Source organism: Syngnathoides biaculeatus, chromosome 10 (assembly GCF_019802595.1).
Source record: "Syngnathoides biaculeatus isolate LvHL_M chromosome 10, ASM1980259v1, whole genome shotgun sequence".
NCBI classification, from domain to species: Eukaryota; Metazoa; Chordata; class Actinopteri; order Syngnathiformes; family Syngnathidae; genus Syngnathoides; species Syngnathoides biaculeatus.
The window spans coordinates 18,999,773-19,019,564 of record NC_084649.1 but is presented as its reverse complement, the minus strand read 5'-3'; the positions used below and the strand labels follow the sequence as shown (position 1 = coordinate 19,019,564).

Sequence of the window (19,792 nt, the reverse complement as noted above, 5' to 3'; positions counted from 1 at the left end):
ATTTTTAACGGCGTACGAGACCGTCGGAGGGGGAATACACGAAGTTTTAAAGAATTTCAAATCATACATATTATCATAAAGTGTATTTATGTTCTCACCAGCCACATCATAAAGTGCAATCTGATGAAATCAAAACAAAAACTGTTTGAAAAAGTCAACCTTTACAAAGATAATAATGCTCCGTTTTTTTTGTACTAGTATTTAGTTGGTCGTGATCATATTCGGAGGTGTCTCTAATATTTAAGGATAAATTATTCCTCTGGCAGGTTTTACAATATTCTCATTTATCTTATTTTCAGGTCGTTAACCCTTTCATTCATTCATTTCATTCCAGAAGGCTTCATTAATTATTACTCTGTCAATCAAATGTGAGCCTTCTAAAAAAAACAAAGTCCACCTGTTGCATTTCCTCTCATTAGACTGCGCAGTCAGATGTTTTTATTTATATTATTTTTTTGGCTTGGGGGGGGGACACAAATGCAATTGTAAAATCAAGATGGATTTAAAACAATAGTATTATTTCCCTAGATGTAAGAAAACCCTTTGCATATAATATTTCCATTTATTTTCGTGACACCGATACGACTAAAAGGTATGCCAAGATATCCATCCATCCATTTTCTTTTGCCGCTTATCCTCATGAGGGTCGGGGGGAGTGCTGGAGCCTATCCCAGCTGGCAACGAGACAAAAAGCCGCACTCACAATCACACCTAGGGGCAATTTAGAGCGTCCAATTAATGTTGCACGTTTTTGGGATGTGGGAGGAAACCGGAGTGCCCGAAGAAAACCCACACGGGCGCGGACGGGGAGAACATGCAAACTCCACGCAGGCGGGTCAGGGATTGAACCCGGGACCTCAGAACTGTGAGGCCAACGCTTGAAGCACCTTGCCACGCCAAGATATTTGTTATTAATCACAAAAAGGCAGTCTTCTCCTTTCATGTTCCGCTGGCAAATACAGCACACGCTTGCTGTCCTCTCATCGGTCTATTTTCACCGCAGGACCTTGACACGCACGAAGAAAAACTGTCAGGTCACTCGACCGTCGCCGACATTAACGCCGCATGTGCGAGATTTGCAGTTGCCTTAACCTGAACATCTTTGGCGTGATAGCAGGCCGCACTCGAGGGGCCGGGGCTATTTTGAGGGGGGCTTCGTGCGTACAGCTGACACTTTGACACAACATAAATCACCCTGTAACTCTAGTTTTCGCCTTACCAGTTGGGCGTATGCGGTTAAACGGACAGACGACTGCAAAATGTCTTATTGCGCTTAATCAGTTTAACCTGATTAAATAAATCGACGTAGCAAAATACCCGAAACAGCTCGTTGATCTGGAGGTTAGCATTCATATTTAGAATGAATTTGTGTCGGCAACACACAAAAACAAAACAAAGGTCGTCCAATTGCTGGCAAAATTTATTTAGTTACACACTTGACATATCCGACAACAACAAAAATAAATCATATTTTATGATTTCTTGCAGTTTCTTATCGTGAGTGACGTTCATTCTTCGGCGTCCTTTCCCTTTGAAGCGACACAAAAGAGATGATGAGACATAGACGTTTAAGTCATATCATGATGATGATGACGTATTCACGGCGTCCTGCGGGCTTCGTTCAGTTTAGCAATTTTTTTTTTTTTTTTTTTTTAAAAAGAGCGACCTACCCTGGCAAAGTCACGGCTCTTGGCCCTCAGCTTGTTGACCTGCGACTCGGCGATGTCGGCCCGTTCCTGAGCCTCCTCCATCTCGTGTTGGACCTTCCTGTATCTGGTCAGGTGAGCGTTGGCCTGCTCCTCCTGGAAAAAGTTCACCAGTTCACGGCGAGGTCAAGAGTATGCGAAACGCGACAACGCACAATGTCAAGTATCTAACGCAAGGTGGGCAAAGAGCATCCCCCCTCAGTTCATTGATCCGCCCCACCGAGCATTTACAGTCACCCCCCCCCCCCCCCACCTAATGACATGTCTTATCAGGCTCCCCCCCCAAAAAAAAAAAAAAAAATCAAACGTGGCGCACGAGCACTTACAGAATCCTCGCACTGCCTCTTGTAGGCCTTGACTTTCAGCTGCAGCTTGTCCACCAGATCCTGAAGTCTTGCGATATTCTTCTTGTCCTCTTCAGTCTGAAGGTGGCGCACAAGGTGGCGTATTTAAGGTGAAACTCAAAACCGCTGCAGGCTCGCGAGAGACGGTTCGCCGACTGAAGCGCGACACCTGAGCCGCTGACGGGAGAATGTAGAGTGCCCGACATTCGGAAGGGCGGAACGTACGTCCAGCATCGTGTCAGGTCACCGAAGCGTTATCACTGAATCCATTTTTGATAATTACAATAACCAGCATCCACGTGGATGCTTATATTCTATTTAGTTTTGGTCATGGTCTCCAGGGACTTGTGACATGCAAGTGTTTTCTGCCCTCTAGGGGTCCAAAACGTGTTCTACGTGCAGCCCGTTGCCCGGCGTTTTCAAGTACCTGATAAGTGAGCTCCTTCACTCTCCGTTCATACTTGCGGACGCCCTTCACAGCTTCAGCGCCTCTTTTCTGCTCAGCCTCCACCTCGGATTCCAGTTCCCGCACCTTCGGCGCGAGAAGACCAGAATTTGGCAAAACCTTCCCCGCGCCATTTGACGAGAACATTTTCACGTGACGTCGCTATTGCAACTTTCCAAACGCAACTTACCCGGGCCTCCAGTTTCTGGAGCTGCTTCTTGCCCCCCTTCAGAGCCAGAGTCTCGGCCTCGTCCAGGCGGTGCTGCAGGTCTTTGACGGTCACCTCCAGGTTCTTCTTCATCCTCTCCAAGTGAGAGCTGGTGTCCTGCTCCTTCTTCAGCTCCTCAGCCATCATGGCAGCCTACGCACGGAGTAGTTGAAAGAGGCGTCGTGTGCAAGCGGTTTTGGACGTTCTTTTGTAAAGTGATGAACAATCGTAATTTTTCACAGTCAACAATGAATGTTAACTCCACGCCCCAAAAAAATCATAGTCATAGGTGTGTCAACAGTTGCTCACATCAGTGATGGCCTTCTTGGCCTTTTCTTCAGCATTCCTCGCTTCCTGGATGGAGTCCTCCACTTCGCCTTGAACTTGAGCAAGGTCCGCCTCCAGCTTCCTTTTAGTGTTGATGAGATTTGTGTTCTGAGTGAAAGAAAAGCAAAAGTTTTCAGACGCGCGAACCTTTGGAAACGTACCCGTTGCGGCAGTAAACGTGATACCTGCGAGTGCAGCAGCGTCACGCGCTCGCTGGCGTCCACCAGCTCGGCTTCAGCCACTTTGCGGCTTCTCTCCGTCTGCTCCAGGGTGACTCGCAGCTCCTCGATCTCGGCCAGCATCAGGTTGTTCCTGCGCTCCACCATGGCCACCTGCTCCTTCATTTCCGCGTGGGCCCTCAGAGCCTCGTCCAGGTGCAGCTGAGCATCCTGGATTCGAGAAAATTGTCTTTTTAGAATCGACAAACATTTCCATATACAGTACTGTATTCGAATGTGAAACATCCATCCGTGCATTTTCTGGGCCGCTTATCCTCACGAGGGTCGTGGGAGTGCTGGAGTCTTTCCCAGCTATCATCGAGGAGGAACTGGTTGCCAGCCAATTGCAGGGCACATAGAGACAAACAACCACACTCACAATCACACCTATGGGCAATTTAGAGTGTCCAATGTGTTTTTTGGGATGTTTGCATGGGGAGAACGTGCTTGTTTGAACCCCAGTTCTCAGAACAGCGAGCCCTTTTTCCTAGTGTTTCTCTCGATACGTTGGATTCATTTATTTTATTTAATTTTTTTTTTTTACCTTGAGTTGTCCCTGGACATTCCTCAGCTGTTTCTGGGCCTCGGCAGCCTGGCGGTTGGCGTGACTCAGCTGAATCTCCATCTCATTCAGGTCTCCCTCCATCTTCTTCTTGATTCTCAGGGCGTCGTTCCTGCTCCTGATCTCAGCGTCCAGAGTGGTCTGCATGGCTTCGATGACACGCTGGCTGTTCCTCTTGATCTGCTCGATCTCCTCGTCCTTCTCTGCGATCTTTCTGTCGATCTCGCTCTTGACTTGGGTGAGCTCCAGCTGAATGCGGATGATCTTGGATTCTTCGTGCTCCAGCGTCGCCTGTGACGGTTTGAGAAATTGTTCACCGGAGTCAAGATTTACGGCTAAGCTCGAGAGCTCGCGTCGTTTTGACTACCTCTGCTTCCTCGAGAGCGGTCTGGACCTCGGCTCTTTCACTCTCGGCGAGCTTCTTGGCTTTTTCCAGCTCGTGGATCGTCTTTGATGACTCGGCAATCTGCTCACTCAAGTCGGTAATTTCCTCTGTTGGGAAAAGAAGGAGCAGCATTATCACATATTCACTGAAAAGAGCACAGAATAGCACCCGCACATGCACAAAATCATCTTACGTTGCAGGTTCTTGTTCTCCCTCTTCACGGTCTCCAGGTGGTCCAGAGATTCTTCATAGGAGTTCTTCAGTTTGAACATCTCAGTACTGAGTGATCGGGCCTCCTTCAACGCTCCCTCCAGCTCGGCCTGGCTCTCCTCATATTTCTGCTTCCACTCAGCGAGAACCTAAAGGCGCCGACATCAAAGGAGCGTCTTCCATCAAGGTAAAAAAACAAAACGTTCGGTATGAAAAGTAATCGGACCTTATCAAAGTTCCTCTGTTTCTTATCAAGGGCGGCGGCAACGGCGTTGGCTCTCTCCACGTCAATCATGAGATCTTCCACTTCATTCAGCAGCCTCTGCTTGGTCTTTTCCAGGGAGGCGCACTTTGAGTTCACCGCCTCGATGGACTCCTCCGCATCCTGGAGACGCTGGGCCAGCTTTTTCCTGCAAAGACACGTCAGTTGGAATCGAACACCTAACCTCTCAACTGTGAGGACGCCAAACACCCACTGCACTTTTTTTTGCAATCCATCAAAGTACCGTTGAAAGTGTTTTATTAGGACAAGCCGCCATAACCTACTTCGCCTCCTCGAGCTCCTCGGTGCGCTGAATCGCGTCCGTCTCGTATTTGGTTCTCCACTGAGCCACCTCGCTGTTGGCCTTGGACATGGCTCGCTGGAGCTCAGCCTTGGCCTCCACTTCCTCCTCATACTGCTCTCGGAGCAGGTCGCAGTCGTGACGGGAGGACTGGACGGCGTGGGCCAGGGCGTTCTTGGACTTTTATTTTGGACACAGTAAACCGGAACGTCACATGACCGAGGAACGGACGACACTTTCCGCCCCGCTCAAGACGACAACGCCGCAACAGCGTACCTTTGTTTCTTCCTCAAGGGCCCGTTTAAGTTCCTCTATCTGGTGAATGTAGGCCTGCTTGCCTCTTGTCAGCTGGGAAACAAGAGATTCCTTTTCTTCCAATTGACGACTAATTTCCCCTGAAAGATAAAATAAAAAGTTGGACCATTCGAAAAATTTTTGAAGCCTGTGCTTTGATATTATACTTCTGGTTCTTGCACATTTTTTCTATATATTGGCAGCATATAGCTGAATCCTGCAATGACCAAATTTAGTCTCGTTTATTTTCTTTCACAAATCGATACTGTGTACTATATACAACGTTTCCATCCAATCCCAACAATAGATCTTTTTATTATGATATGCTCCCAAACGGAGTTTGTCTCGATTATTACTGTCTACTCGATTTTGACTCACCATTTTCAGTCGTCAGTCTTGCTCTTTGAACGTTGATGTCGTTAAATTGGCGAACATGCTCGTCGTGCTTGCACTTGAATTCACTTAATTGATCTTCCAGTGAACGACACATTTTCTCCAAGTTTCCCTACGAGAAAAATCCCAAAGCAGTACGGATATGATTACAATCTGGAAATAATGACGAAACAATGCTAATAATTTAGTCGTGCACTCAGATTTCTGAAAGCCATACTTTAGATTTCGCAATGGCCTCCATGTTGCTGCTGAGGTCGTCGATCTCCATCTTGTATTCGCTCTTCTCCTTCTCCAGCTTCTGCTTGACGCGCTGAAGGTTGTCGATCTGCTCCCCGAGTTCGGCCACGCTGTCGGCCTGCTTCTTGCGCAGAGCTGCGGCGGTGGCCTCGTGCTGCAGGGTGGACTCTTCCAGGTCGCGACGCAGCTTCTGGAACTCGGTCTCGCGCTTCTTGTTCATCTCGATCTGGACCGAGGTGGCGCCGCCGGCCTCTTCGAGTCTCTCGCTGATCTCCTCAAGTTCCCTGGCGAGGTCAGACCTCTGCTTCTCCACCTTGGCGCGAGCGGCCCGCTCAGCTTCGATTTCTTCCTCCAGCTCCTCGATACGGGCCTGTAATCGGTTTTCATGCAAGGTTGTGAATGCCGACATTAATAATACAATTGTAAGCCACCAAAACATTTGCAAAAAAGCCAAAATTGGAGCATGTATTGTGGAAGGTTTGACTTTACCTGTAGTTCTTTTATTTTCTTGTGAAGCTGAATGCCGACTGATTGTTCGTCCTCGATCTTGCTAAGCAGCTGGCTCATCTCAAAGTCCCTCCTTAATAAAACCATTTTGAAAATCATACCATAAACTTTAGGAAATAGGAAGGTGAAGTCAATTCAACAGTGATTCATTCTTATTAATCGATCGTTTCGACCGCTGGCGTCAGTTTTGCCTTACTTCTTGATTTTCTCATCTGACTGCTGCTTGTCGTTTTCCAGGTCCATGATGGTCTCGTGGGCCAGCTTCAGATCTCCTTCCAGCTTCCTCTTGGATCGCTCAAGATCCATACGGAGCTTCTTTTCTTGCTCCAGAGATCCTTCAAGCTAGCGAGTTCACATTTTACATATTAAAAAAAGCTTGAAGACATTCTTTAGACAATAACTTGAAACATACACATGTTTAAAATGCACATTTATATGGAAACGTTTTTTGTTTGAGCCTCACATCGTCCACTTGCTGTTCCAGCTTGGACTTGGCCTTGGTCAGAGTGTTGACTTTGTCTTCCTCCGCCTGGAGGTCATCCAGGGTCTGCTGATGGGCCTCTTGGAGGGCTTTCTTCTCTTTGGACAACTTGGCAATGGTCTCATCTTGAGCGGTGATCTCCTCAACCAGGTTTTTAACCTACATCCGCATGTTTTATTGGGTTATAATTATTCGCAAAGAAGGGAGACTCTGGTTAAGATGGACCGACAAACTGACCTTGTTCTCAGTGGCATGCTTCTCCTTCTCAACTTTAGCCAGGGTAAGTTCCAAGTCATCGATGTCTTTCTTCAACTCGGAGCACTCGTCCTCCAGTTTCCTCTTCTTCGCTGTGAGCTCAGCATTCACCTCCTCCTCATCCTCCAGCCTTTCAGAAGCCTCTTTGACTTTTGCCTCGAGCTGGATTTTGGCCTTGATAAGACCCTCACATCTTTCCTCTGCATCGGCAAGGGTTTCACCGTCCTGGAGTTGCAATCAAATATTGTGGAAACATACTTGTTGGCGATCGTATTTAAACACATCACCGCCCATTTCACATACAGACTGAATCTGCAGCTGCAAGTCGTTCTTCTCCTGCAGAAGAGAAACCATCTTCTCCTCCAGTTCCTTCTTCTTGCTCAGCGCCTTTGAGAGCTCCTCCTTGGTTTTTTCAAAGTCCTCTTTCATCTGGGCCATCTCCTTCTCGGTCTCTGCACTCTTGAGCAGAGGCTTGATCTTGAAGTAGAGCTTCATCCACGGCCAGTGTTTGACATTCATGAATGAGCGGATGTTGTACTGGATGGAGTAAATTGATTCCCTGGCATTGAAAAAAAAAATTCAGCGTTAGGTTGTGATTTCAGGGAAATTCCTGGAAATCCGTCTTAAATTGTAAATGTATTTCTTTGTTACATTGTATTCAAATTTGGGATCGCTTAAGTCGCTAAGGGGCAAACCCATCACCCTCTGAGCTCATCCAAAGTTCCAAATATTTCAGTCGACTGCATCATATTATAAAGTACCTCCTCTCCATCATCTTCGCAAATTCCCGTCTCATCACGTAAGCTCTGCAAAGAGCCTGAGTCATGGTCACGAGCTCAACCAGTTTCTCGTCCCTCATCTCCTCCAGTGTACCCAGTAGTCCAGCCTTGAAGAACACCTGTTAAGGGGTGTATTGGTCAAAAGTGATTGCAGACTTGATTCCACCACAAAGCTCGACAAAGCAAACGTGGCCCACCTTGGTATGCCCAAACTTGTACTGCGAGTGATCCACGTTGATGGATCCCAGAAGCTTCTCGGAGGCCTTTTTGTTGTCGATGAAGTGTCCCTCTGGGATGACGCTGGCGTTCAATACTTTGTATCTGAAACAATGCACCCAAATTAAGAGAATGTTTTAAAACTCAACCAATACATTCAAAATGTAAAAAAAAAAAAAAAAAAACTCAGTCACTGTAGTAAAAGATACAACTTCAGAAATTAATGGGATCTGGTAAAAAAAAAAAAATACAATAAAATAAAAATAAAAATCTGCTAATTGATTTAGCATTTTAATTGCAGATTGCTAAATGAAATAACCAGTTTTAGAAAACACCTCTAAGAATGATCCAACAAAAAACAGTAACATTTTGAAATTGGAAAAAAGGACATTTTTGAGCAAGTTTTGATCAGACTTAAATTGCATTTGTGAAAAAGTTTTCAGATGGAATACATCGCTATACTTTTTATCCACCTATTTCAAAGGATCTTTGTAAGTGTATAAGCTAGGTGAAGACAACCGTTAGCGTACCTCTGCTTGAAATCCCCATAAAGGATTCTGCTGGGGAAACCTTTCCTGCAGATCCTGATGCCCTCCAGCACGCCGTTACAGCGCAGCTGGTGGATGACTAGGTGGTTTTCCATCAGACCTGAAACAGTGATCACATCACCGACGTGAAGCCATCGCGAAAACTCAGAGCTAATGCGTTTGAGTGGAGTGACGGCAAAACCTCAAACCCACCTGGGGTTTTTGTCTCATTTGGAATCAAGCAGCGCACGAAATGAGGGTGAGTGCTCCTCAGGTTGGTCATCAACTTTCCTAAATTTTCCTGATAAGTGGGGGGGGGCGAGGGTAAAGTATTTATATTAGAAATGTGATCGCAAGAACTTGCGTTTTTCTTTTTTCTTTTCAATGAAGCTTACCCTAAAGAGAGCTGACACCGTCTGGAATGAAGCTCCCTTCTTTTTGGCAACTTTCTTTCCACTTTTTGCATCTGTAAAGCATTTGAAACTTTCATTCTCATCTACCCATGAAAGCTGATCGCCTCTTCGAAGATTTCATTGCACGTCTGCCATCTATCATCTCTTCTGACAACGAGTTGCATCTGACCACGTTTCAACACGAGCATGTAACTTTTGTGTTCTACATAATGTGAAAAATCCGTACCGTCTCCAGATGAATGAGATAAATACAACATGGCCAACAGCTTCAATGAAGACTTCTGGTAGAGCTGAACAACTGAGTCATTCAGGGGGTCCTTGTTCTTGTCCAGCCAGCCGTTGACATTGTAGTCAACAGTGCCGGCGTAGTGAATGAGGGCGAAGTGGGCCTCGGCTTTGCCTTTGGTTGGCTTTGGCTTCTGGAAGGGGGCGCTTTTACCCAGGTGCTGGTCGTACAGTTTGTTCTTGAAGGTTATGTCCGAAGCCTTGGGGAACATGCACTCCTCTTCAAGGATGGAGAAGATGCCCATTGGCTGTTGACGACACAAATTAAAATGTTGACTTGTAGTGATTTTTGTTTCGTCTAAAGAGATCAAATATCCGTACCTTCTCAATAAGCTCAATGCAGGCAGCCAAGTCCATGCCGAAGTCAATGAACTCCCATTCGATTCCTTCCTTCTTGTACTCCTCTTGCTCCAGGACGAACATGTGGTGGTTGAAAAACTGTTGCAGTTTTTCATTGGTGAAGTTGATGCAGAGCTGCTCCAAACTGTTGAACTTTAGAGAGGAAACATAACATTTTGGTTGGTTTGTTTCTTCTATGCCGCTTGGTAAGATAAGCCACAGTGTGCGGTGTTCACTTACGTCAAAAATTTCAAATCCAGCAATATCCAGCACGCCAATGAAAAAGTTTCGGGGCTGCTTAGTATCCAGCATCTCATTGATTCTGACCACCATCCACAAGAACATTTTCTCATAGACGGATTTGCTGAGCGCCATGACGGCATTGTGAACCTACAAGTGGAGAAATGTTGCGATAAAAGCCATTTGGAATCATTTCTTGAATGAGTAGAACGCATCTCAAAATTACCTGAGGCACAGTTTGACCTTTGACCACCATTTCGTTGCCAACCTTGACTCTTGGGTAGCACAAAGCCTTAAGCATATCAGCAGAGTTGAGGCCCATGAGGTAGGCGATTTTATCGGCCACTGGCGAAAACAGAGAGTACAAAAGATTGTCTCGTGCGTGCCAGGGTTCCGTCGGTCACATTAGGACGACTGCCACATGGCTGCAGACTACTACGCAAAGACCCCATCTGCCGTGAATGAGATCCCTCGTGATGTCGTCAACATCCTTCATACACAATGTAACTGGAGAACATAACGGGAATGGATAAAAGGTCTTAACATACGGTAGCAGCCAAATGTTTGGAGACACCCTTCAGCACTTTTCAAAATTATGGTGGACATGCTGCTCTTTTGGGGGTGGGACTTTATTTTGTCATCATCGAGAGGTGATTAGGAAATGTTTTGTTTTCTAAATTGTTTCAAATATTACCCTTTGATATGCTTTGCTCCTTTCCTTCGATGAAGAGTCAACACTCTCTAAAGTCTTGACTGGTACTGTATATAGAGAAACCTTCGGACAATTAACTAAAAAAAGAGCCGCCAAAGCCTTACCCTCGGTGCCATCAGGCTCAGCTTGCTCTTCTCGCTGCTTTTGCTTGAACTTCATATTTCCGTGATGCATCACAGCTCCGGTTAGCTTGTAAATGCTCACTTTCTCCTCTGCGGTAAAGCCCAGGATATCGATGGCGGTCTGCGGAGCAAAAGACAAGAACACATGCGGCGTCTCGCTATGACAAATTACAGTTACGGTGTCTTAGCATCCCACAAAACGAAGTAGGGCTGCAACTAAGCTATTTGTTTTTATTAATCGATGAATAGAATTTAAAAAAAATTCAATCCCATTATTTAAAAAATGGTGCATTTTTTTTCAATTAAGTGCAAAAAAAAACTGAAACACAAATGTGTTATAATTCAGTCGCTGGTTTTGTTTGTAAAATGCTAACAAATTGGCAAAAATGGTGATCGTTGTTTTCCAAAATCAAAAAAGACATACCCAAATGTCTCAAACGCAAAGATAATCCGTTTGCTTTCGTTGAAGTCTACAGAAATCTGGGAATATTTAAATTTGCGAGGGCTTCAATTCGGAAGTCAAACGGGGTCTGAACAATTATTACATAATTTCGATGATCAATTTACAATTTAGATCGGACAATTCTGCAATAGTTATACGAGACTCACATCAGTGGCCATGAACTCCTCAACATCATTGATGCTCTTGACAGTAATTTCACCCTGACTGATCAAGGGATAGTCGTAAGGGTTGGTGGTGATGAGCAGAGCCTCTGAAAAAAATATGTGAATATTACAGTTAGTAAAAGTAGATTTTTTTCTGGACTACAAAAGGAAAGTAATAGCTGGGGTCCAAGTGCCACGAACCTAGCAACTCGGGTTTGTGGCCTGTTGCGAGCTGATAGAAGATGTGGTAACTTCTCTCAGCAGAAAGCTGGAAGGTCACTCGAGACTTCTCCAGCAGATCTGTGGAAACACGGCCGCGATAAAGTCCGGTCAAAACAGTTCAATCCAGGAGAAGAAACATTTTGGATGGCGGACGAAGGAAGTTTACATGTTTCAATATCTGCAGACGCCAACTTTCCGGTAGTTCCAAAATGGATTCTGATGAATTTACCCTACAGAGCAAAGAATGCCGGCGGACTTTAGGAGAAGAAGCACAAAATATTTCCAAAATTATCGTAAAGAGGAACGATTTCACAGAGAAAAACTTACAAAACGGGATGAGTTGTCATTCCTCACAGTTTTGGCATTACCATAAGCCTCCAGCAGGGGATTTGCCGCAATGATTTGATCTTCCAGCGAGCCCTTGAAAATAATAAATTCCACTTTTACCATGTAATATTTGACTTACCGAGCTTGTTGTGATACTGGACGTGTTGTATTACCTGCATCTTGCTAGCAGATTGCTCGGCCTTCTTTCCGCCAGACACTGCGATTGTCGCAAAGTACTGGATGACACGTTTGGTGTTCACAGTCTTTCCTGCACCGGATTCTCCACTGTGTTAAGACAATTTCAAGAAATATGAATGCATGCAAGTCAAATCAATGGGTCAGTTTCATAGAACTTGACCAATAAAGACATAGCCCACTGAATTTGATCATGAAAATCAGATCAATTTACTCACGAGTACTGTATGAGTGTTATCATTGAAAAGGTAATAATTGTTTCTCAGAATAAACAAAAATACAACTTTGTTCGAAGGATGTGCTGTTGGCTTTTTTCTGTTTCAGCGGGACTGAACAAAGCAAGTCCCATAAAAACATGACTGGATGAGTGCGATGTGGAAGAACCCGAGCGGAGTGACCTCATCCCAATCAAGCTCCATTGGGATGAACCACACCGGAATGGACAAATATCCCCACAACACACTACACAATGTTGTAGAACTCTATAGTCCATATAGTGTATCAGTAATGTATATTAAAATAAGGTTTAAAAAAAAAAAAAAGAAGCCCACTTACGTGATCAGAATTGACTGGTTCTCCCGATCTGTTGAGAGAATGAAGTTACGCACGTCAGTTCATTTTTCATGAACGAAAATGTTCCATTTTAACGAGTTTATCGACTACTGTCAGGTTCCTGTGAAGAGATACTTTTTTTTGGTCTTGGGCATAAACCTCGTATAAAATTTTCCATCCATCCATTTTCTTTGACGCTTATCCTCACAAGGGTTGCGGGGAGTGCCGGAGCCTATCCCAACTGTCAACGGGCAGGAGGCACTGTACACCCTGAACTGGTTGCCAGCCAATCGCAGGGCACATGGAGACAGAGAACAGTCGCACTCACAAACACACCTTTGGGCAATTTAGAGTGTCCAATTAATGTTCCATATTTTTGGGATGTGGGAGGAAACCGGAGTGCCCAGAGAAAACCCACACGTGCACGGGGTGAACATGCAAACACCACACAGGCGGGTACCTTGGAGCATGAACTGATAGGCGTTGTCAGAGATGGAGAAGATGTGGGGAGGAGCCTCAATCCTCTTTTTGCCTCTGTATCCCGTGACGACAACCGTGTCGTACACCGGGAGCCACTTGTAGGGGTTCACGGTGACGCAGAACAGCCCGGAGTAGGTCTGTCGAGAAAGAGTCGGGGCTCGTTACCGAGACGCATCCTCCGGCGACCGGGCAGTGTCAAATAGTTGCGACTCACGTAGATCATCCACGCCGCGTAGCGCTCTTTGAGGTTATACAGCACAGCGGGCTCACTGAGGTGGGTCATCATGGCCATGTCCTCAATCTTGTCAAACTTGGGGGGATTCATGGGGAAGATGTCCTCCTCTTTGACAGTGAGACTCTGTCACAAAACGATTGGGCGAAAAAAATGCATGAATCCAACAAATATGGGCAGACGACTAATATTCTGATTTAATTTTACTCCAGGCAGGCACGAGGTTTACCTTTCCGGCCTTGATTTCAACCGTGGCTTTGCCCGCCTCCTTCTTCACCAGCTTGCCCTTCACGTACATCTCGGTAGGTTCCGCCACGAAGAAAGCGGTTTTGGCGTCGAAGGGGGTGTTCTGAGCCTCCAGCCTCTCCCGTTCTGGCTTCCGGAGGTAAATGGCCGCCGGGCCGAAACACTCCATCTCTGGATCCTTGCTCATGGTGGCTCTTTGATGAAAAAAAAATCAAAAATAAAAATACAAATGGATGAATGGCTCAGATATTAACTGATGAACCACTTTTTAAAAAAATTGCAAACGCACCTCTATCTTTCACAGTGATGCCGCTGCTGTGGACTACAGATAGTAAAGTACTGTTATAGAACAAATAAGATAAATTTGCAAGCTTCAGTAAAGTTTATGGTGGTAAAATTGCGCGCAAAGCAAAATTTCTCAAAAGAGAATAACAGAACACTCACCTCGGTTGGCAGCCTATCAGTCCAAACCTTCGGAAGAGCCCGAGCGCCGGACTTTTATACGGTTATCCGTGGCCGCCAAGGAGGAGCAGCTCTCCTGTTTAGGTCAATGACTTGTCTTGGAAGAATGGTATCGGATGGCCTCCCCACCTCATCATCGCGCCAGTTGTGATGAGGAGGTAGGGGAAGCCATCTGAAAGAAAAACAAAACTGCAAATTCCTGTCCAGGGAAGGAAAAAATACACAGCAGTGCTAAGGGTAGAATCCGGCATTGCTGTTTCTGCGTGTTTTTGTATTCCGCAATTTGAAAAATTTCGCATAACTTTGACGATGGAATCCTATTGAATTTATGTAGAAACGCATTGCATGAAATCTTGACGCACTTAACATCAGATCCTTTCCATTGTCTACGTTTTGTTCATCACTCAGACCAAAAAAAATGAAGGTACTATCTCATCAAACAGACATTTGGCAGTGACATTGTCTTAAACGTCTCTTGCGCGGGGCAGCCAAGATCCTGGTTGGGGCTAATTTAAGACCCCATTATGGTACGTTCTGCCTGTTGTGCTTTCTCTCCAAAAGAAAGAGGACACCCAAAAGGCAGTACAGATATTCGCATGTGCTGCGATTAGGTTGCAATAAAAGTTGATATCCTATATGTGCGGATTTTCTATACGGTCTTATTGGGATTTAACGCAAATAGCGGCCACAATTCCCAAATGCCCGAGCGGTTACTCTTCCAATTGTTTATAAATTCGTCGAAGGCTTCGTTTAATTACACGTCAGCTGTAGTTCAGTACCACAGATCCCCAGAGGAAAAGTGTCCAGTCCGTGAAGCTCCCTTTTCTTGGGTCAGCTTGTCCAAATTGTCTCTCGCGCCCAACATCTTTCGGAGGAGAATTTTAGTCGGCGTGGTGAAAGTAGCCAAATTAGTCATGTTTCCTCTGTCTCCTCGTTTTGGTCGGCCTGTTGTGAGCGCGTACCGCTGCAGTTCTGCGGAGAAGATTCAACTCTTCAAAGAAGGTAAGTCCGGTTATTGATATTAGACAACAATGTGCAGTTTCGGCTGATATGGACAAAGTGTTCAGAGTTTCACAATAAGCTCAATATTGTTGGCAGTGATGCATTATTACTTTTCTGTATCAATAAAGTAAGATAAATGATTCTACATTCTCTTATTGTGAATAATAATGACATATAACATATGTAATTACTGCATATCAGCTATTATTTCCTCATGATGTATAAAAGAAGAGAAGTCAAATGAAGGAATCTTTATGCATGAGTTACTTTAACTCTGAATTTAATCACCAAAAGAGTGAACTGTTGTTTTTTTTGTTACTTTTTCAAGTTTCAAGACTATTGTGTTTTTTTTCCCCCCAAAGGGATGGAAAGCTCTCCAATTTGTGGTAAGAATTTTTAGTTTATTATTTGTAATTTCAGTGATCTTACTCAACAGAATATATATATATATATATTATATATATGTGTGTGTGTGTGTGTGTATTTTATTTTTATTTTTTTAAATCTGTGGTCATTGTTCATGACCAAGAACTTACAACCATCAAACCACTATGGGACAGTTGAATGTTGTAATTCCCTTAATAAAATTACAACAATAAACATCTAGAATATAGAACTATACACTGAACATAATCAAAATAAAATCATTTTGCAGGAATTTCTGTCAAACAGAGTATGCATGTTTTTCAACGTACTGAGTAAAACAAAACACCGTTTTCCCAATTAGTGATCTTGGTTCTTATAGACGCCACCCCTCGATTAATCGCCGGGTTTGGCCTCCACTTGTAACCCGCCTACGTTTTCCTCATCAGGGGAAAAAAGATTAGGTGCCACCCAGAGGCTGAAAATATTTTTTTACTATTGTACTATTTCGGGTAGCACCGTTTTATAGTCGACATCTTTACCATAACGCATACCGTCTTGCGCGTCTGCAAAATTCACGGGAGACAATTTCAAGTGCTCCCGTTTGCAGTCGGAAGCAACACGGAACAAACGGAGGGGTTGGGGAAACGTACGCTGACAAGAGTAGAGCGCCTTGTTGTTGAGGTCGCTGAACTTTAAAAGTTAGTGAAGAGTCGGACAGAATTTTGGGAGTGAACTGAATCCATGTGGACTCAACACACCAGAAAAGAAACTTAGAATTTAGTCAGTGACAAAGGCCTGCAAAAGTAATTCAAATTGAATATTTCTCCTAACACATTACAGTCTATAGTATAATATAGTAATATCCACTATTTTCCATTCATCCATTTTCTTAACCGCTAATCCTCACAAGCGTCGCGGGGACCGCTGGAGCCTAGCCCAGCTGTCAACGGGCAGGAGGCAGGGTACACCCTGGACCGGATGTCATCCAATCGCAGGGCACATTGAGACAAACAGCCGCACTCACAATCACACCTAGGGGCAATTTAGAGTGTCCAATTAATGTTGCATTTTTTTTTGGAATGTGGGAGGAAACCGGAGTGCCCGGAGAAAACTCACGGATGCACGGGGACAACATACAAACTAAACACATGCAAATCCGGGATTGAACCCGGGTCCTCAGAACTGTGAGGCCAACGCTTTCCAGCTGAGCCATCGTGCAGCCTAACCACTATTTTATAATCTATAATTATTTACTACACCAAACATATACTAAATACTCATATCAAGATACTATAAAAACTCATCAGTTGAAACAGAAACCTGACACCATAAGAGACACCTGATACTTTCTGCAGTTTAGTACTGACTACAGCGCTGCTGTGAGTTACCAGTTTCAGTGACCACACTCGTCCCTCAAAAGACTCTCAGATCATTTTTCCACATTGAAATGAAAGGCAACGCCACTAATATTATCATGTTAATGTGCTTTTAATGGGAAAAATGTGTTTTTAAATTTGGAAAATAGCACTCGACAATATTTAACTTTGCAAAAACATGAAATATTGCCAATTGAAAAGAATAAATGGGAATTAAACATTTTTTCTTAAATGCAATGAACACTGCGATGGTCCTTCTGATGTGTGTGCCTTGGCCACAAAGGGGGTCGTATCAAAGGGGCATTTGGATATGTACTGTACAAGGAGCTGGTCTCATCAGTATCCTGCTGTAACGATCGTTTTTCGCACAGGATAAATAAAATATGCCACTAAGGAATTGTTTTATCATCAGTCTACATGTGCTGCTGCACTGTTTGTGTTCACTGTTGAAGCAATACGGTTGTTTTGAATACTTGCGCATATCTTTTTATTCAGTTAATAATACAATTAATAATAAAGTTTAATCGGAAGCGGTAAGGCGATAAGGTGGATCAGCTGGAAAGCGTTGGCCTCACAGTTCTAAGGACCCGGGTTCGAACCCGGCCCCGCCTGTGTGAAGTTTGCATGTTCTCCCCGTGCCTGCGTGGGTTTTCTCCGGGCACTCCGGTTTCCTCCCACATCCCAAAAACATGCAACATTAATTGGACGCTCTAAAATTGCCCCTAAGTGTGATTGTGAGTGCCCAGCGATTGGCTGGCAACCAGTTCAGGGTGTACCCCGCCTCCTGCCCGTTGACAGCTGGGATAGGCTCCAGCACTCCCCGCGACCCTCGTGAGGATAAGCGGCAAAGAAAATGGATGGATGGAAGGAGTAATAAACAAACTAAAGAAACTGCTGCTCTTTGCAAAGTGTTTGGAGTTGACTTCACTGACACTAACCTCAGCTCACTTCTCGACTTTCTACTACTACTTAATAGGGAAATAGCATTTACTGTAATTACTGTAAAAAATGAAACAGTTTCAGTTTCAGGTTGGACAGGTGTACCACAGAATTCCAATTATAAATCATCATAACCATATAAATATCCACGCGTTTGCCAGTGTTTATAGTTACGATGCTCCCTCATGACTTTCTTCTGAACAAGCTACTGCGGCAGTTCTTTACAACCTAAAAAAAAAAAAAAAAAAAAAACGGGATAAATCAGCATTAAAATATTGTCGGTTTTGCAATGCAAAAGGCTCTTTACAGTAGCTCGTGTCATCCAGAGTGTTAAGGTGCGATGTTATGGCGCCACGGCATTTCGATAACAGAAGCGGGTAACACTAGACGCGTGTTTGTGCTTCTGCCATTTGAACCCCCTCTGGTGTTTATGAAGATGCCGTTGACCCTCGAGAAAAGTAATTCACACACGGGTCATTACGACGGAGCGCCGGTGATTGACGGCAAACCAAACCATCTGCGAGTGTGCGCCCGAAGCGGTGTTCGATTCTCAAGAACGAATCCGATCGACTGGCTCGTTTTGTCAAACTCTCACACGGGCAATGTGTGTTATTTTAAACAAGCCGCTCGCGCTGTGAGGCCAGTTGTCATCTAAATCAAGCAGCAGCCTTCAAAGTATCAAGTAGGACCCCACCTCCTCAGCCCCTAAGCTCCCGTCTTTTCACACGCTAATCCGAAGACGGCCGCCGCGAGATGGATATCTAGCCGGGGTCGATATCCAAAAACCAACTCATTTCATCGGGAGATATCGTTAAACGGAATAATATCAATCGTGGACCTAAAACATTGTCCAGTATGTTTATTCTTTTCCTTTATATTCAAAAGTGGCTCAATGACTGCCCAATCGAGACAAGCCTGGAAATAGTTTTTTAAAAAAAGGGTAACAGAATGACAGACTGATTGAAATAACCAGCGCAGACATATTTTGCGTAGAATCGACATTCGATATGAGAGTACAGCTGGGTCATACAGTTCAGAAGCACACTCCCCTCCCCCTAAAAAAAAAAAAAATCTTGGTATGCTTGAATTAAAAATGTTACATCACAGCAGGGGTGTCAAACTCATTTTTGTCGCGGGCCACATTGTAGTTACGGTTTCCCTCAGAGGGCCGTTATGCCTGTGAAATCATAAATATCTTTGACCCCCTAATCATATTTACACGTGGAATTTATGAAGTAGCTTTGGAATCATAAATCAAGGGACTGGCTTTTTCAACTATTGTTGATGTTTGGCGACACAAAAAAATGCTTGCAATATCTCAATATTATCATTTAGGGTATGACAGTGGGAAATTTCGGTGAGCAGTAATCATGGAAGTCGATACACGTGATTTGCCTCTGCGGGCCACATAAAATCATGCGGTGGGCCAGATCTGGCCCCTGGGCCTTGAGTTTGACACCAGTGCACTACAATGTTAAAAATGGCGATTAGAGTCAAATGAGAAACGAACGGCGCTCGCCGCTCACCTTGGTTCGTTATCCTTACCACAGTTGTTGCTCCTTGACAAATAAAGAAACTGTCAGAGGAAGATCAAAAGGCCACGAAAAACACAATAAGCCTCTCGGGCATGCGGCTTTGGCTTGCGGACCAACGCCGGCCGAGGGCTATATTTGAGTTTTGCCCTAATAAGACGCAAGATTTCAGAGCGGGTATCGTGTGACACATATTTATTGAAGACAGAAGCTCAGTATATCTTGAGGGTAACCCCTTTAGAATTTCTTCTTCTTTTTCACTGCTGTAAGTCGATCCCTTGCGCAAAGGCAGCAGTCCCCGGTGTGTCTCCCGTGCTGGTTGAGTGCCATCAATCTTTGCCAAAAAAAAAAAAAAAAAAAACCTTGGCTTACTGAGACCACCTTTGACAGCGTCGCCTATATCGAGTACACGTTGAAAGAAATCAGATGGTACCCACTAAAGTGACCCTAAAACACTCCGAGAAAGCGCAATTGGAATGTGGCCCTC

The 19,792-nt window shown here is 44.6% G+C and overlaps 2 protein-coding genes across 8 annotated transcripts in view; both read right to left on the bottom strand.

The window, feature by feature from the left end:
• Positions 1-1,408: 1,408 nt before the first annotated feature.
• On the bottom strand, positions 1,409-15,402 carry LOC133507730 (myosin heavy chain, fast skeletal muscle-like). The gene is made up of 41 exons (XM_061833079.1): positions 14,073-15,402; positions 13,918-13,967; positions 13,612-13,822; positions 13,365-13,508; positions 13,131-13,287; positions 12,674-12,701; positions 12,097-12,208; positions 11,924-12,016; positions 11,763-11,826; positions 11,576-11,674; positions 11,378-11,481; positions 10,751-10,889; positions 10,161-10,279; positions 9,935-10,084; positions 9,677-9,847; positions 9,297-9,603; positions 9,053-9,123; positions 8,871-8,958; positions 8,661-8,778; positions 8,112-8,235; positions 7,897-8,033; positions 7,439-7,694; positions 7,118-7,360; positions 6,863-7,039; positions 6,596-6,741; positions 6,382-6,472; positions 5,873-6,262; positions 5,641-5,767; positions 5,245-5,363; positions 4,952-5,148; positions 4,632-4,815; positions 4,389-4,554; positions 4,178-4,302; positions 3,793-4,101; positions 3,216-3,419; positions 3,013-3,138; positions 2,686-2,856; positions 2,478-2,582; positions 2,033-2,128; positions 1,671-1,802; positions 1,409-1,529 (listed from the first exon to the last, which is right to left on the bottom strand). Exons 3-41 carry the CDS (start codon positions 13,813-13,815, stop codon positions 1,509-1,511), a joined length of 5,814 nt encoding a protein of 1,937 aa, XP_061689063.1. The 5' UTR covers positions 13,816-13,822; positions 13,918-13,967; positions 14,073-15,402; the 3' UTR covers positions 1,409-1,508.
• A 2,231-nt stretch (positions 15,403-17,633) lies between these two features.
• slc26a6l (solute carrier family 26 member 6, like) overlaps positions 17,634-19,792 on the bottom strand; it is a 35,666-nt gene continuing 33,507 nt past the window's right edge. For 6 of the 7 annotated variants that reach the window (XR_009796702.1, XR_009796699.1, XR_009796700.1 and 3 more), the window contains one exon: positions 19,422-19,639. The gene's annotated coding sequence lies outside the window, so the exon portion shown is untranslated. Of the gene's footprint in view, positions 18,002-19,421; positions 19,640-19,792 lie in introns of those variants that run through there. The other variant, XR_009796701.1, reaches the window with a different exon arrangement.